Genomic DNA, 18340 nt, shown 5'->3' with positions numbered 1-18340 from the left:
TATATATATATATTTTTTAATTTATTTATTTTATTTATTGTTATTTTTGGCTTCATTGGGTCTTCGTTGCTGCACGCGGGCTTTCTCTAGTTGTGTCGAGTGGGCTTCTCATTGCGGTGGTTTCTCTTGTTGCAGAACACGGGCTCTAGGCTCGCAGGCTCAGTAGTTGTGGCTCACGGGCTCTAGAGCGCAGGCTCAGTAGTTGTGGCACACAGGCTTAGTTGCTCCACGGCATGTGGGATCTTCCCAGACCAGGGCTCGAACCCATGTCCCCTGCATTGGCAGGTGGATTCTTAACCACTGAGCCACCAGGGAAGCCCGTATATTTTATGTTTTACACAACGTAATACTAGAAAAATAATAGGTAATATTTATTGATCACTTACCTCATGCCACTGAGTTTTCTGAACTCTGTACACATTGTAACTCCCTAATAATTGCATGAGATAGGTGAGGAAACTGAGTCATGGAGCTAGGAATTTGGTCCCACTGGGATTCTAATCCAGCCAATCTGAGTCCTAAACCTGCTCTCTTAACTACACCTAATTAGGGTATTGTCTTATAATTTGATGCAATTTTATATTTTTAATATCTGCATCTGTTTTGTATCTTTGAATACTCTAACCAGATCACAAGCTAGAACAATACAGAGTTGGAAAGCTCTGCAGGCATTAGATCTTGACCAAATATCTTCTCATTGCTTGACACAGATATACAGTCCATCAAGTTATCTAAATCTTATTATATGTTTAGTATTGTCCACAAAACTTTACTTAAATAAACCTCATGTTGTTTGCCGCTGATGTGGAGTTACTGGCAACTTAAAGCAATTATCTTGGGCCTAGGCGCTGCTGTTTTCTTGCTGTGTGATATTGGACTAGTCATCTAATCACCATTTGAGTACCCATTCTTCATCTGTAAAATACCGCTGATGTCTACCTCATTGTGAGAATTAACTGAGCAAATATATATGAAAACCCCTCACACAGCATGGTATGTAGTAAAAGTATTATAAATGTTTGTAAATGTTCTGTTCCCATTATAAATTGCTGCTCTGTGCTGACAAAATTGTTGTATGGTATTTATAAAATGTGCTTGGTAATGACCAAATTAATGCTTTAAAAATGGCTTGAATGAATGCTGGCAGACTGAACTCTACCAATTAGTAATATTTATCATATGTGGAGATTATAAAAAACAGGATTATATTTAAGCACAGTGATGAAATAGCAACTCCAGCACATGCTATATGGAAGGTCATTTTTGTGGCTGACACTGCTGCTCTACAAACTAAGTGGGATTTGGTCTTGCTTTTGTTTGTATATATTTATCTTGGATAAGTGAGAATGCAAGCATATTATGCTATTGCTTTTAGGTCATTTTATTTTTTGGTGAGAAGGAATTCCCAATCTGGCTAAGGTTGTATTTTCTTTATTCCTTATTAAGTAGTTAATTAAGACCAGAATGTTATTTGAAACATAATAAAGAGAAGCAAATTTCTAACTTTCTTGATAATAGTCAGGACAGTGGTTAACCTGGGGTGGGACATGAGGGAGGATCACATAGGGAACTTTTACACTTGTAAAACACAGCTTCATAAGCCCATGGACCAAGACTTCCCTGGTGGCACAGTAGATAAGACTCTGCGCTCCCAATGCAGGGGGCCCGGTTTCGATCCCTGGTCAGGGAACTAGATCCCACATGCATGTCGCAACTAAGAGTTCACATGCCACAGCTAAGGAGCCGGCGAGCTGCAACTAAGGAGCTTGCCTGCTACAACTAAGGAGTCGGTGAACCACAACTAAGGAGCCCACGTGCTGCAACTAGGGAGCTGGTGAGCTGCAACTAGGGAGCTGGAGAGCAGCAACTAAGGAGCCCGCCTGCTGCAACTAAGGAGCCGGTGAGCTGCAACTAAGGAGCCCTGGAGCCGCAACTAAGGAGCCCACATGCTGCAACTAAGGAGCTGGTGAGCAGCAACTAAGGAGCCTGTCTGCCACAACTAAGACCCAGTGCAACCAAATAAATAAATAAATATTTAAAAAATAAAATAAACCCATGGACCACATTTCTGTCTAATGCTGAAAAAGCATTTTGATAAATAGCTTAGAAGATTCATTTGGCAAGTGAACTTAGAATTTATCACCTAGATTATTCTGAACCAAGGTCAAAGTGTATAAATGCAATCCTAGCACCCTTTGTGTTTCACAGAAAATCATAAATCTGTCTGTTTTGCAGTTTCTGTTCAGAGGTCCTGAATTTGAACTTAAAACATTATTCAGAGCCGTTAATGGGTAAAACCCATGGCAAACTAATAACTTAGATCTTAGAACAGTAAAGTCAGCAGATCTTAAGCCCTTGTTCGTGCTGTCCATACTGCACAATGTTTTATGTTTCTTTTTGCTTTATTCCTTACCCTGGTGATATGTACACAATTTTAGAATTTTAAATTTGAGTGGGACTGGAGATCACATAGCTCTTCAGTGGCAGAGTGTGGACTGAGACCCAGACCTCCTGCTACCTAATCTCACTCTCTCTCTTCCCACCAGTCTATGCTGGGCTTCCTAACTTAGCGGCCAGGAGAGATTTAATTGTGTTCTTCTTAAAATTCGATATGAGATCTCTTTATTTAGTTGTGGATGCATGTAAACTTTTTCTTTATTTAGTTGTGTGAGTTTCCTCTGCCTTTGTATCTTCCAAGCCTTTTGGCCCATTTTTACTTTAATTAGATATGACTGATCATTTTTGATTTAAAAAATTATTTATGACATTATGACTTAAAAATATGTCATTTCATAGACTTTCTGCCCAATTACCGAGAAAGCATCTAACTCAGGTTCTGAGCCACTGGCTCTTTGGCAGAGACAATGAGAATATGTTTTCACTCCAAAACAATCAGCATTAGCTGTAGCTTCCTGGATTATCACACCTGCTTTGTCTACTCTCAGGGTTGTCTTGAGGCATCTGAGAGATATGTGGGGAAGCACTTTGAAAAGCATAAAGTGCCATAACAATATGTTGCATGCATGTATTCATGCACGAGTCTTCTGATTAATTGTATACTTGAGACCTTTTGTCATAAGACATTTTGTTACATGAGCTCATGAATTGGAATATGAGCAAAGATGTGACTGGGTCAAGGGAAACACTTAAATCCAGCAAGGACTTGCTGATAGGAAAATTAAGGAGTGAATGGGTGGTGGGAAATAAGCCTAGAGTATTAGTGCCTTAGAATGTAAATGGAAATAACAGATGGACTTGAAAACTTTTTCTTTGTTTAATATTCAGTCTTTTCATTCTTTCATCAATATTTATTGAGCGCCTAGTGAGCACTAGGCACTTTTTTAGACATCACTGTTGTTCACAATTAGTAAGATAAGATGCTACTGCTGTCCTCCAGGAGCTTATGGGAAGGCAGTTACAGACAAGATACAACATAGGATAATAAATGTTTATATTTTGGAATGTGCCACATGGCTGACCTTGCTGAAAAAGGTACAATCTTGGTTAATTTCTTTTTTTTTTTGCCGTGCAGCATGCGGGATCTTAATTCCCTGACCAGGGATCGAACCTGTGCCCCCTGCAGAGAAGTGCAGAGCCTTAACCACTGGGCCACCAGGGATGTCCCTTGGTTAAATTTTTATCTGATTTAAATTTATTAATATTCTCTTGTTCAACTTTTTAAACTTTTAAAACTATGAAATATGTAATATATTAAAATATTTTGAGGTATATAATATAAATCTGTATTTTAACTATATATAAAATATATATATTTTAGATAACCTTAATTACCTAAAATATGGATCTTTTCTACTTGGTAAGTCATCTGAACATTCGCTACCTGACTACATTAATATTAGAGATCTCTTAAAGAAAGGGCATTGCTGCTGTCACCTTGATGTTAGTCGCTGATGCTAGATTTTCTTTTGGGGGGTAGGGGCTGAGTTGGGTCTTTGTTGCTGCTCGCAAGCTTTCTCTAGTTGCGGCGAGCGGGGGCTACTTTTCATTGCGGTGCTCAGGCTTCTCATTGCGGTGGCTTCTCTTGTTGTGGAGCACAGGCTCTAGGCATGTGGGTTCAGTAGTTGCAGCAGACAGGCCCTAGAGCGTGCAGGCTTCAGTAGTTGTGGCACGTGGGCTCAGTAGTTGCAGCGCACCGGCTTAGTTGCTCCACGGCATGTGGGATCTTCCTGGGCCAGGGCTCGAACCCGTGTCCCCTGCATTGGTAGGAAGATTCTTAACCACTGTGCCACCAGGGAAGTCCCAATGCTAGTATTTCTTAAGAGCAGAAACCTGGGTTTGAATCCTAGCTCTGCCACTTATTAGCTGTCAAACTTATTTGTACCTCCGTTTCAGTGTCTGTGAAATGGGAATAAAGACAATACCTACCTCATAGTTATTGTGAGAATTGAATGAGTTAATATATGTTAGAGTGCTTAGATGAGTGTCTGGCGCACATTAAAGGCTATATAAGTGTTAGCAGCCATCATCATCATCATTATTCTTATTTGGCAGAATAAAAGTAAGTTGAGTAAAGTTTTCAGGAATGGATTTTCTCCTCAATCCCTGAAAATTACTCTAAACTAAAGGTAGAAAGATAAAGGAAGGAAACTAAACATTTTTTAGTCATCAGCTACGTGCCAGGCAGCATGCTAGCATTTCACCTGCATTTTCATTTAATCCTTACACCAGTGCTCTGAAGTAGATGAGAAAACAGGCTCAGAGAAGTTAAATTACTTGCGAAAGGTCTGGTACGGCCACCGTGATGATAGCTGGTCTCTGTTACTCTACATCCTGTACTCTTGCATTGCACATGCCACGAAGCCTGAGAGTTCAGCAAGTTTCACTCATGACAGGTACACTTGGAATGTGCTTGTTAGGGACTTTATTTCTAATGACAGTTTAAAGGGATGTCATCCACATTTTTAGTTCCTACTGCAGTGATTTGTTTTATATGTCTGAATTTCCATCCCCCCCATTCAAAAGTATATTACAGTAGTATAAATAATATAAGTGGGACCTAGATGGAAAATATTTGAATGTGTGTAGTCTTATTAAGTTTGCAGAATTAAGCTGACCTATTATAATTTCCCAGTTTTCAAGATCACCATCATAATTATCGAAGTCATTACTCCTCAAATTAATAGCTATTTCATAGGGCTTTTAAGCCTAACCTCTGTGTAGTTAACGTATTCTAGGTGCTCAGTATAGAACTGGTTATTTTGGTCAGCTTTTGGAGAACATCCAGAATTAATTCAAATAACTTGGATTTAAAAGTAATTAAGTTAACTTTTAACGGTTTGGTGTTCTCATATTGAAAGTAAGGCTGTTTGGATAGGAAAGAGGGAAATTTCATGGGGAATTCCCTGGCAATCCAGTGGTTAGGACTCTGTGCTTTCACTGCCGAGGGTGCAGGTTCAATCCCTGGTTGGGAACTAAGATCCCACAGCCACGTGGCGCGCCCCCCCTCCCCCCCTCAAAAAAAGGTAAAGAGGGAAATTTTATGGATGTAAAACACCCATCCATACAATGTCAGCTTAGCTTCCTGGATGAGGTTGCCTCAAACCCCCAACCTAGAATGTGGAAGTTGTAAGCTCTTCTCTTCCTGAAAATATTTGTGCATTTCCTGGGTTTTATCATCTTGCAATTGCTTCTGCCTCCTAGGCCCCTATTTTTCTTGCCTTGTGCCTCTGATGTGCACCATGGTGCCCTCAGATGTGATACTTGGCTCCTTCTCTGATTCTCAGAAAGGCCCTATTCATAGAGGGCATTTGTATTTTTAGTACACCTAACTGAAGAAAGGAGGCAAAATAGAGGTGGGTGAGCCCTCTATTGCATTAATGCAACTTCTATTAAGGCATCCCTGTTCTGAAAATGTTCCAGACTTCCCTTGACTGGAGAACTTCACCCCCACGTAACCCCAGCTTTGCTCCACTATACTAACTATTCTTTTCTCCTCTTCCTTTCCCTCTCCTCATCATCCTCCTCTCTTTCAGAAATAAAATAACAAGTTCTTCCCCTTGTCTAGTGTAAAGCAATTTCCCTTTCTTGACAGTCATTCTGGGATCTTGACAGGCATTCTGCAGGGAACCGTCCACCCTAAGGGGACTGAACATGAGTGGTGGGGGACCCTATTGAGGGAACATATTTTCACAAAGAAGGCTTCTTCTAAGAGGAATTCTTGTATTAGGATAGCAAAATAGAGAATTTTTCATCTTGTTACATGGTGGCAGACGGTGTATTAATCTCAAGCTTATTGAGTCCTGCCTCCTCAATAAAGTGTCAGAAACCTAAAAATTGATTATGCATGTAATTTGTCCAAATTCTACATTCTAGATAACTTCGACTAATACAGTGTCCTTGCGTATAGAATGCATGCTGCTTACCTAAAAGTCATGAACCCATCTAACACAAAGATGTCACCTCCTGGCATCTTTCATTATTACATATTTCACTTATACAAAAAGAATTTTGGCTTTTGAAACACAATTATTTTTGTTGCCGTGAATTTGTTTTGGTTTTTCTGACAGTTTCAAGTTATATGCAAAGACAGTGTATAATCTTTAAAACCTAAAACAAATGCAGAAGTGCATTTCTCAGGAAGTAAATCTTTCGTACTTCCATCAGCCTCTTCATAAATGACTGTCTGGTTGCTCTTAGCTGAAAAAAAGATCACAGCTATTTTTTTTTTACTCTTTTACCTCAATTTTGAGGACTTGTGGGGATTTCACTAAATGGCATTGTAATACACTGATCCTGTTTTTGAATTTATAAATAAAATTCATGAAATTGCTTTTCTCTTACTATATATCAGCCCAACCTTACAGAATTTTTTTCCCCTGTAGGTAATAGAGAAGAGGAAACCTAACCAATGACTGTGGAATAATATGGAAGAAGATGGAAAAAACTTGTTTAATGAGTAAGAAATAAAACTATAATAAAAAGTTATTCGTGAAAACTATTCACAATAGTATTATGTATGACCAGTCTGTAATAGGTGACCAAGGTTGGTATACTATTAGAGTGAGTGATCAGTGATCCGTCACTATCTTTGTTTTATTGCCATTCTGGGCTTTCACCACCTTTCTTACCCTTGTGAATTTCTGAATGCTATGAATTGCTTAAGCTAAGAGGGGACACAGCTATATTTGAAGAAAAAGATGGGACCTGGAGACCAGCACCCATACTGAAACAAGTCTAGGGTAGGTCTTGAAGCTAACTGGTGGTTGGATAGAGACTATGTCTGTCATGACCTCGCAAGAGTGTTAGCAACCCCTTCTCGCTCTCCAGATATTTCCAGCTGCTGTGATGTTAAGCTCACCCTGGGGATCCTGTTCATTTAGCCAAGTGCAGATTGTGTGTCAGGTGATAATCAAATAGAATTCCACAGAAAATCCAGTAAAAGGTGTAACTAAATTTATGAGATATAAAAATTTTAAATTACATAAGTCCATACATGCTTATTGTCAATAATTCAAACATTATAGATAACCAAAACCTATCTGAAACTTAGCCCCCCCTCCCAGATAATATAAGTGTACGATATGTCTTCTTCTTTGCCTACTGGTTAAAAACTTGGGCTTAGGAGCCAGACTGTTTTTGACTAGGCATTATTTTTTCTTTTTTTAATTAATTAATTTATTTATTTATTTTTGGCTGCATTGGGTCTTTGTTGCTGCGCGCGTGGGCTTTCTCTAGTTGCAGCGAGTGGGGGCTACTCTCTTTGTTGCAGTGCACGGGCTTCTCATTGCAGTGGCTTCTCTTGTTGCAGAGCACGGGCTCTAGGTGAGCAGGCTTCAGTAATTGTGGCACGTGGGCGCAGTAGTTGTGGCTCGTGGGCTCTAGAGCGCAGGCTCAGTAGTTGTGGCACGTGGGCTCAGTAGTTGTGGCTCGTGGGCTCTAGAGCGCAGGCTCAGTAGTTGTGGTGCAAGGACTTATTTGCTCTGCGGCATGTGGAATCTTCCTGGACCAGGGATCGAACCTGTGTCCCCTGCATTGGCAGGCGGATTCTTAACCACTGTGCCACCAGGGAAGTCCCTGACTAGGCATTATTAACTTGACGTTTGGGCAGGTTAATTTCTCTGTGCCTCAATTCCTTGGGTATAAGTGGGGACAATAAAATGCCTGTGTCATAGTGATGTTGAAGATTAATTAGTTAATCTATATAAAAAACTTGGAATAATGCCCGGAGCATAGTGAGTGTTCAGTAAATGTTAGCTATAATTTTCTTATGTATCCCAGTTAGCATTTTTATGTACCAGCCTTCCACAGATGAATTTTTTTCTGATACACCGCAAGAGTTAAACCATCTTGAATAAGGTCAACCCTGATGGCAAGGATTTTTAAATTTTTTCATGAATGTTTTCTTTTTGGCTTTGAGCTTCATTTCTCTCAGAGTATGCTGCTAGATTATGTGTGAGAATAGGGTTATACACCTTCAACTCTTACTACATATCTTACGGTGTAAATGATGCTTACAGGTATGTATGAATAAACAGCTGTCTTCGGGCTATGACAGTTTCATCTTACCCATAAAAGTATATCTGTGTCAAAAAGGATGCACAGTTCTCTTGTTTCTAGATAGTGATGTCACATTTTCTGTAAAGATTCCTTTAATCTATTTTGAAGGACAAGTCTTCTTGAGTTTCTTTTTTTCTTCTTTCATAGAATCATAATAGTTTTGAAAATGACTTTGCTATCTTTTCCATGACTTGTCAGCACTTTCTTAGGTAATACAGACAACTACCTATTTTAAGAAGGAAGGGGACTACCCTGGTGGCTCAGTGGTTAAGATACCGCCTGCCAATGCTGGGGACATGGGTTCGAGCCCTGGTCCGGGAAGATCCCACATACCATGGAACAACTAAGCCCGAGAGCCACAACTACTGAGCCTGCATGCCACAACTACTGAAGCCCACGCACCTAGAGCCCATGCTCCGCAACAAGAGAAGCCACCGCAATAAGAAGCCCACGCACCGCAATGAAGAGTAGCCCCTGCTCACCGCAACTAGAGAAAGCCCGTGTGCAGTAACGACCCAACACAGACATAAATAAATAAATAAATAAATAAATTTATTTATTTATTTATTTTAAAAAGGAAGGACACTAAAACAGCCATCTCTTTTTAATATTTTCCTCCTGTATTGTTCTGGGGCTCTAGATTATTATGGACTATTCTGTCTGCTGTGACTTTTTTTCTTTCTTTTTTTAAAAAAAAAATTTATTCATTCATTTATTTATTTTTGGTTGCGTCAGGTCTTAGTTGCAACACGCGGGATCTTTCATTGCGGCATATGGGCTCTTTGTTGCAGTGCACGGGCTTCTCTCTAGTTGTGGTGCGCCAGCTCCAGAGCGTGTGGGCTCTGTAGTTGTAGCACGTGGGCTTAGTTGCCCCGCGGCATGTGGGATCTTAGTACTCCGACCAGGGATCAAACCCGCGTCCCCTGCATTGGAAGGTGGGTTCATAACCACTGGACCACCAGGGAAGTCCCTGCTGTGACTATTTTAGAAGACAAATATATAAAAACAGAAGTTAGCATTGACTGAGTATTTATTATGTGTCACGCAGAGTTTTAAGTGCTTTACTCATTTATTCATTATCTCATTTAATCCTGTCATCCACTTATGAGGCAGATGCTGTTATTATCTTCATTTTAAAAGCTGAGAAAACTGAGGCACAGATTAAGTAACTTGCTCAGTCACGTCGCTAGTGCAGCTTCAGGATTCAAACCCAGGTCCTCTGCTCCAGAGCATGTGCTGTTGATCAGTGGGGTGCTGGCCTAGTAATAAACTTAGAAGGTTTGCTAAGGTGGGTGTGGATTTAAATAATAAGATAATAAAGCCAAATATTGCCTGAAAAAGTCACCATAACTAATCTGTTTCTGCTTACTTGTGGAAAGGAAAATTTGAAATTGTGTATCTTCTTAAATTTGGGAAAAGTAATGGTGTGAGATGAGGTGAGATTCATAAATAATCATTTTTTTCTTGACCATACTTAAATGAATACAATTGTTTTACATCTTTATGAATTGTTTGTAGTAGATAGAAATCACCTGAATCTAGCTAAGGAACAGTACATCTTTAGAACTGAGTTGATTTGTAGATTACCATTTAATTGCTATTGGTAGAAACTTGCAGACAGAAGACTGAATTGTGCAGCAGGTTGGAACTGATAGGTAATTGGAAATTGTTCTTTTGTCCTGTTAAATAATATGTGAATGACAGTCAGCAGGAAGTTGTTGAAGAGAAGAAAAGGCAGGAGAAAGGTGACTTATGGGTCTTATAATTAGAGTGTCACAAGTGATGGTCTAAAAAGTAAATGTAAATTAACAATCGACATTTATATAGCAACTGGAAGGAGTTATACTGCGTGGTTTTTGTTCTGGGGTTTGTCTTGTCAGAGAGAAATACTGGCTTTTCTTTTCTTCAAATAACAGTTCCTTTCCTGTTGAAATATGGTAAAGTACAAAGAGTAAGCATCATTTAAAGTAACAACGAGTATGCTGATAAAATGTTTTGGCTTTACTGTAAATGTGGCTACAAGTAGTTATGTTTTCCTCTCTCCATCTTCTTGAACTCTCTTTCCTTGTTTGAGAATCCCTTCTGAATGTTCATCAAAGTTATGGCTCTTAGTATACATATCTTTTTTTTTTTTTGATGTGAAACATTTTTAAAGTCTTTTTTGAATTTATTACAGTACTGCTTCTGTTTTATGTTTTGGTTTTTTGACCATGAGTTGGTCGCGAGGCATGTGGGGTCTTAGCTCCCCGACCAGGGATGGAACCCGCATTGGAAGGCAAAGTCTTTTACAACAGTGTCTTAAATTGTGGCCCAGGAGCCCCTGAGACCCTTTTGGGAGTCAAAGCTATTTTCATAACAATATTAAAACATACTTGCGTATGAGTATGCAGTGGAGTTTTCCAAAGACTTCATGATGTACAATCAACTGAATTCAGACTCTCTTCCTTATTCCAGACACTAAAAAGATTTGTAAAAATGTAGAATAAGGCCACTCTTCTCATTAGATTTACAATGAGAATTACTGAGGTTTATCTCTACATTAGAACATTACAGTGACCCCAACGTGGGCCAGAAAGTCACGGTGCTCTCTCTAGTGACTGGGCGGACTGTGCCTGCCACACAGCACCTCCACGTAGGTTCTAGTGACATCCTGATTGGTTGCGGCTGTGTCTCCCAGTCTAGAAAAGTGAATATTCTGTTCCTTTTTCATAATTGTGCTAGAGGGTATGTTCCAGATTATAAGGAGCTGTGGAAATATGCATTTAAAGGTGAAAGGAGGGTTTGGTTTTAAGGAGGAAGACTGTCCAGCCTTGCCAATCAGTGATCCCACTGATATATACCAAATTCAGAATGTTCTCTTTGTATTGGTTGCTCCCAACTTTGGGAGGACCAAAAGGACCTTTCAGGACAGCCTTTTATTTTTCAGTATTAATTGAGCACCTATGATGTTCCAGTCCTGTTCTAGGGGCTAGGGCTGGAAATAAGTCAGTGAACAAAATGAAAGCAAAAAAACCTCTACCCTCACAGAGCTTCCATCCCAGCCTTTGAGTCTTTTGCCGTAGTCACAGCTCCCTCTTCAGGGGAGTCTGAGCTCATGGTACCGTAGCTGCTGTGGAGCTTGAGCACTGACTGCTGTCTCTCAGTGGCTGAGTGCTGAGGATAGAGTGGAAACTGCTTGACATTTTGTGATTTTGTTTTTTAAGGGCACCAAATGGTCTGGGATTTTTCAAATCTTACATGGAACCCCAATATAGCAATAAAGGTGGGCCTATCCAGTTACCCTTGTTGTGGTTGTTTTAATCTTATTTTGTTTTCAAAGTTAGCGCCACTTTTGTCAAAAAGTTTAACTTTTAAAAAAATTCAATACCAACTGATGTTAAGTTTATTCTAATTGTTTTTTATTATTTGAAAAAAAATGTTCATATATGCATGAGATTTTCATTGCCTGGTGAGTTGCTCCCAAGACCCTATAATTTGTTTAATAGACTTTTATACAGAAAGAGATTACTTGGCTCATTAGATTGAGTCATTTAATAATGGCTGGAAGGTTAACTAATGTGGCCATCAGACTACTGCTCAGCGGCTGTGTGTCTCTTGTATCACTCACAACTTCAGCCATTTCCAAACGCAGACGATTGGGAATACCATTAGAATATTAATGGAAAAAGAAACTGACATGCCAAATGTGAATGGCCAAAAAGTGTCCCTAAAGATTATTTTAACATTTTTAATTTCCAAGAGTTCTACATCAAACTTGGCCTTCCAGCTTAAGGAATTCTCAATTGTAACAGGAGTGCCATGAAATAATTGCTTTTCAGCTGCTTCTGCTTCTTTTTTTTTTAATAATTTTGAAAAATCTTGATGTTTTCAACATTTAGATTTTTTTTTTAATTAATTAATTAATTAATTAATTATTTTTGGCTGTGTTGGGTCTTTGTTTCTGTGCCAGGGCTTTCTCTAGTTGCGGCAAGTGGGGGCCACTCTTCATCGTGGTGCGCGGGCCTCTCACTATCGCGGCCTCTCTTGTTGCGGAGCACAGGCTCCAGACGCGCAGGCTCAGTAGTTGTGGCTCACGGGCCTAGTTGCTCCGCGGCATGTGGGATCTTCCCAGACCAGGGCTTGAACCCGTGTCCCCTGCATTAGCAGGCAGATTCTCAACCACTGCGCCACCAGGGAAGCCCCTCTGCTTCTTTTTCTTTTTGTTTCTTTTCTTCTCTTATAGTTTTTATTTGATCTGCCATTTCACTTAATTTTTCTTGCACAGCTGTCACTAAAGTAGAGATCATCACCATACCAAGGTTTTCTTCTGCCTGTAATGCTAATAATTCTTTTTAATGTCTGAGACATCATTATCTTCTAGATGTTCCTGGGAGAATATTTCCTAGAGGGGTGCCTCATCTGGGTACTTTGCACTGTATGTAAACTTGAGGATAGTCTAGACAGTTTCATCACTTTCTTCAGCCTCAGATGTCACAGTAATAGTGAAACTGGATAGATTTTCTGATAACACTTAGCAGGACCTTGTCAAGTGAAACATTACTGAAGGAGAATGTGGTCTCAGGAGAGTCCATTCATGTTTTGGAAGACTTTGTTAGGGAGGTTGAATTAATGTACAGTCAAGCTGTGAAAGAGTTGGGGTAGATTGCATGGCTCCTTGCCATCATCTGTAACCATGGCCCTCCCTGATGCCCATGAATTGCCCAGACATCCTGGTGGCCACGGCATTGGCCAGGTGGGCTCAGGTGCAAAGATCCAGGCTAAGAGGCTTGGGGCCCAAAGCCAGGCCAGGAGCAACACCTGCTCCCTCGGCAAACTTCTAAAAGAAGAAGGTAACTTCTGAATCCATGCCTTCTTCATTTACTGCCTAATCTGTGTGTAACACTCCCTTCTACCTTCTGTCCTTTGGGAATCCCTCAGACCCATCTTCCCTAGGAAGGCTTTGTTTACAGGTCCCTGAATGACCTTCCTTGTTCTTTCCCAGGATTCTGTAGACTATAATAGCCAGAAGGACAAAACTATAAGGTCAGTTAATAAAACAAATAATATAAGCAGGTTCATATGTAGTTTATATTTATTTATAATTAAAAATAATAATGCTATTATAAAAATAGAACTATATAGAAGTAGCTCTAAAAATGAAGTGGCTTCTATCCTGTAAATAAGTATTTCTCAAACTTCTGACATTTGTATACCACTGCATGATTTTTACCACATTCCAGTAACACCTGTAGAGTTACTTAATATTTTTCTGTAAACCATATTACTTTTTTTTTTTTAACCTAAAAGCCTATTTGAATCTCACCCTAAAAAATATCTATGGAGTTATGGATTTTCTATTCTTTTATAAGACACATTATAATCATATATGACTACTACGTTTAAAAATATTTGCCTCTGGAGAGTTCCATTTCTGGATAAGACAGAGTAAGCACACTCAGCCCAGTGTCTCCCACTGAGTGCAGCTAAAAACCTGGTTAGAACTCATGGAACAACAATTTGAGGACTCTGAAAAGTCAATAGTAGCAGGTGGATTCGAGAAGACCAGGATTTGAAGTACTGCCATTAGTGTCCCCTGGCCTGGACGGAGTGCAGCCCACACCTGGAAGTGGGCACCAGGCATGGACAGAGAGAGCTCCAGGAGAAAACCTCCAGTTTTGACTTGAGTGGGAGAGGAGAACACTCTTCTAACACTCAGAGAAAGAGGGGTAGAAACTTCCTCCTTTAAAAAATTTCCCTCCCTTCTCTCAGGCCCCAGCCGCCAGGCAATCTTGTGATGTTGGTGCTGGCAGTGACAGCAGCAGGGACCCACAGATGCCTAAAACTCTTAAGGGAGAGGAACATTCCTCTCCAGTTGGAGAAGCTATAGTCCTAAAAAGGACCCCTCAGTTTTTTTCTTTCTCTTTGTCTTCCTGTTGCCTAGCCCTCAAAATATGTGACAGAATGGGATAACAAAAGCCTCAGCTTTCTGGCTAGAAGACAGAAAGGGAAGCTCCAAGGAACTGAAAAGTACCTGGGAGACAGTGGAGAAGGAGGAGCTCAGGGAAGCAACCCCGTAGAATTATTTGTGAACTCCTGGGTCCACCCCTCAACAGCACATGCATGGATCTGATCCTGAACAGCATACCGAAAACTATTAGAATCGACTATGAGATAAATCTCTGTCCAGGGCCTAGACTGGCCACTGGGTAGCGCTCATGCCAGACAGATCCTAATACCTCTGCAAAGGCTTGACTGTGGAACTGATATTTAAACCATACCTCACAGAAGGGTTGGTTGGGACTTGTGATCTGAATCCAACCAGGTTGATTGCTTGCCAAAACAAATATTAACATTTTCCTTAGAATTTAAGCAAGACTCAGAATCTCGTAATATTAAAACAGTACAAAATTATTCAACCTACAATTAACAAGGAAAACTCAACTATTGGGAAAAAGACAACCAATAGATGCCAACACTAAGATAATACCTCTCCCCTACACATGGATTATGCCCTTCCCTTCGATTTGATTGGCAAGCCTAGGCCACATGCCCACTGCTGGACTTGTGACCATTGCCAGGGGGTGCCATGCACAAACTGGCTGAGACCTCACAGGACCCACCCCTGGAGCTAGTGCTTCTCCTGAAGCACATGGCCCTATGGAGGAAGAGTGGCTGCTCAGGGTAAAAGCAAACAAACAAAAAGACCAACTCCTACTTTCAGACTTCATAAAAACTTATCTAACTTTGCTCTCAGATTTTAAGGGACTTTTCTATGGTAAGGTACAAAGATGATTGAGAAGAGATAATCTATCATAGGATTCAATACAAATTTTATTAAGCACTTTGTGTGTTTTCCCTTTGTGTATGATTCTATTTTTATTTTTTAGGCAGATGGGTAAACATGCCTCGAGGCTAACTGTCACTTTAGCACTGAGATAAATAACTGGTTGAAGAATACAGATGTAATGAGCTACACCTTAGCCTTTGTAGCTGAAGATGACTGACCAGTAATTACCATCTAGCCAGCGGGTCCCCACCAGCTGTCCACGCTGGCCCGTGATTTGCAGCTGCAGCCTCCATGTGCTGAGTTTGGCACTGTGTGCACCTGCCGTCCTCTCTTAAGAAAGAAATACTCCAGGTGCTCATCAATGCTCCCTAGGTTTATCTGCCGCTGTGATTTCTCTGAGTCCCCAGTGGTGCTGTGTCATTTTAAGTCTTGCTTTAGTGTGTCTTCAAAGTGTTTCTTTTTCCTATTCTGCTTGAGTTATCTCTGTTTAGCTCATCACACAGCAGCTACTTGGGAATGCAAAGCTGAGCATTTCAGAAAGCATGCTTGAGAGAGAGGCTACTGAAAGTGATAGAGCTTGTTAATATTACAAGTTCTTAAAGCATTAAGTGCGTCAAGTTTCGAGTTGTGCAAACGTTTTCCATCTGAAAAATGTCTGAAAGAAGGTAGTTTTAAATTGTAAACAAACCTGCAGCATTAAAATGGCAGGATCAGATTGTGAGGGACTAAACAGTTGGATTCCACTTGAAGAGGTGTGCCATATTGTGTTTTATAAGAAATATATATTTGATCATTCAGATGATCAAAATATATTTCTCATATATATTTGGTCTTTGTCCACAGTTCCTGGCTCACAGCCTCCAGAACCCATGGACTTTCCTAAGTACTGAATGATAAAGGTGTCTTTGGTTATGTTAATGAGGTGACTTCTGGAAAGCACCTACGGATGGGAGCTGGTTGCCAATGAAGCCAACCGTGTGATTAGAGGGTGGGAACTTTTAGTTTCGCCCCCTGACCTCTGGGGTTGGGAGTAGGGCTGGAGGTTGAATCAACCCCCAGTGGTCAATGATTTAATCAACTGTGCTTATGTAATGAAGCCTCCATAAAAACCCAAAAGGATGGGGTTCAGAGAGCTTCCACGTTGGGGAACCAGAATGCTTCCATGTGCCACTGTGCTGGGCCCCCAGCTCCATGGGAACAGAGGTGCCTTTGTTCGGGACCTCACCCTATGTATCTCTTTGTCTGGTTGTTGATTCATATTCTTTGTGATAAATTGGTAATCTAGTTAGTAAACAGGTTTTCCTAAGTTCTGTGAGCCATTCTAGCAAATTAATTGAACCCAAAGGGGGAGTCATGGGAACCTCTAATTTATAGCCAGTTGGTCAGAAGCACAGGTAACAAACTGGGCTTGCGACTGGTGTCTGAAGCGGAGGTGGTTTTGTAGGACTGAGCCGTGGAATCTCATTCTATCTCTGGGTAGTGTCAGAATTGAGTTGAATTCTGAGGCACCCTGATGGCGTCCAGGAATTGCCTGTTGGTGTGGGGAAGCCTCCATACGCACACATGTTGAATTGGGCCCAGGAACCTAATGTAAGGTGACTGAGAAGAGTCCAGAGTAATAATTTGCCCCGAAATACCTGTGCATTACCTTTATAATATTGGATCAATGGGAAGAAGAGTTTGTGTGGGTCAGGTGGAAGGATCTCAGCAGAGAGCATAATCCTCGTCATAGTCCTAACTTTGTTGGCAGTGTCAGTGTGTGATGTGGAGCAAGTCACAGGATCACTTTACATAATGACTATCATTTCTTGAGCTCTGACTTGTGCCGGGCATTGCTCTAAGCATTTTACATATGTTAATTCATTTAATTTTCACAGCAACCCTATGAGGTAAAAACTATTATTGTCCCCATATTACAGATAGGGAAACTGAGGCCGAGAGAGATTGTTTTCCCAAGACCATATATAACTAATAAGGACAGAGCTAGAAGTCCAAACCCAGCAGCTTGGCTTGAACTTTTAATCACACTATGCTATACTGCCTCTCAGTTTATTTGTAAATGACCCATTAAAAATATGTACCATAACTATTTTACAGAGTTATAGGAAGCAGAAAATAAAATGATAAACGCACTTTTAATAAGGAAATAATGCTATGCAAAAGAAAACTATAGCCAAGAGCCAACACCAGTGTTGGCAATTACCATGAGAAACCCTTCTCTAGCAGACTGTGACATTTATTTATTTATTTTTAAATATTTATTTATTTATTTGGTTGAGCCAGGTCTTAGTTGCAGCAGGCGGGCTCCTTATTTGCGGCTCGTGGGCTCCTTAGTTGCGGCACATGGGCTGCTTAGTTGTGGCATGCAAACTCTTAGTTGCAGCATGCATGTGGGATCTAGTTCCCTGACCAGGGATCAAACCCGGGTCCCCTGCATTGGGAGCGTGGAGTCTTATCCACTGTGCCACTAGGGAAGTCCTGAGGACTGTGACCTTTAGAATCATAGATTCATAAGGTTAAAAGACTCTCCAAAGCTTTGGTCCAAGAGGACTTTATCTAAAACAGTGGTTCCCAGATTTTTTTTTTTTTTAATTTCATGGATCTATAAAATACACACTTGCATGCACACATGTATGCCAACCCAAACTACCATCTGTTATCATCGCCGTAAGAGAAAGGGCACTTAACACCAAGAACATGGAGAGATACAATATCTTAACAAAGAACAGTGTTTCCCAAGAACAAAACAGATAGGAATCTTACCCTGGCCAGTGGGATTATGGGTCTGAAGAGTAGTTGGGGAATGCCTTCATCTGGACTGGTGGGTTTAGATCCTGTTTGGGTTAGGAGAAGTTACCTTGGGATAGAATGAATTCCCAAGTGATTGCATCAGTCATATCAGTTGGAAGCACATTCAGGAAAATACTAGTTGAACTGTAGTTTACCTTGCTTCTTAGTAAAGCTTTTAGTGTGTTTGCTTTGGCAGCCTAATAAGAGGCCATTACCTACTCAGGTTCTCCGTGTTTATTTCTCATCGTCCATGTGAGATTGAAAATG

At 40.5% G+C, this 18340-nt stretch overlaps 1 protein-coding gene across 5 annotated transcripts in view; it reads left to right on the top strand.

The window, feature by feature from the left end:
* MED20 (mediator complex subunit 20) overlaps nt 1–18340 on the top strand; it is a 73789-nt gene that overhangs the window by 36747 nt on the left and 18702 nt on the right. For 3 of the 5 annotated variants that reach the window (XR_014232405.1, XM_082346003.1, XM_082346002.1), the window contains exon 5: nt 6843–17929. The exons of the other annotated variants lie outside the window; for them this stretch is intronic. Coding sequence is in view for 2 of the 3 variants with exons in the window: in XM_082346003.1 (XP_082202129.1) it covers nt 6843–6872 (30 nt within the window). In the remaining variant the exon portion in view is untranslated. Of the gene's footprint in view, nt 1–6842; nt 17930–18340 lie in introns of those variants that run through there. 5 annotated transcript variants of the gene reach the window in all.

Source organism: Balaenoptera borealis (genome assembly GCF_965194805.1).
Source record: "Balaenoptera borealis genome assembly, chromosome: 12".
Lineage (NCBI taxonomy): Eukaryota > Metazoa > Chordata > Mammalia > Artiodactyla > Balaenopteridae > Balaenoptera > Balaenoptera borealis.
The sequence above is the reverse complement of the archived record's forward strand: the minus strand, read 5'-3'. Positions and strand labels throughout refer to the sequence as shown.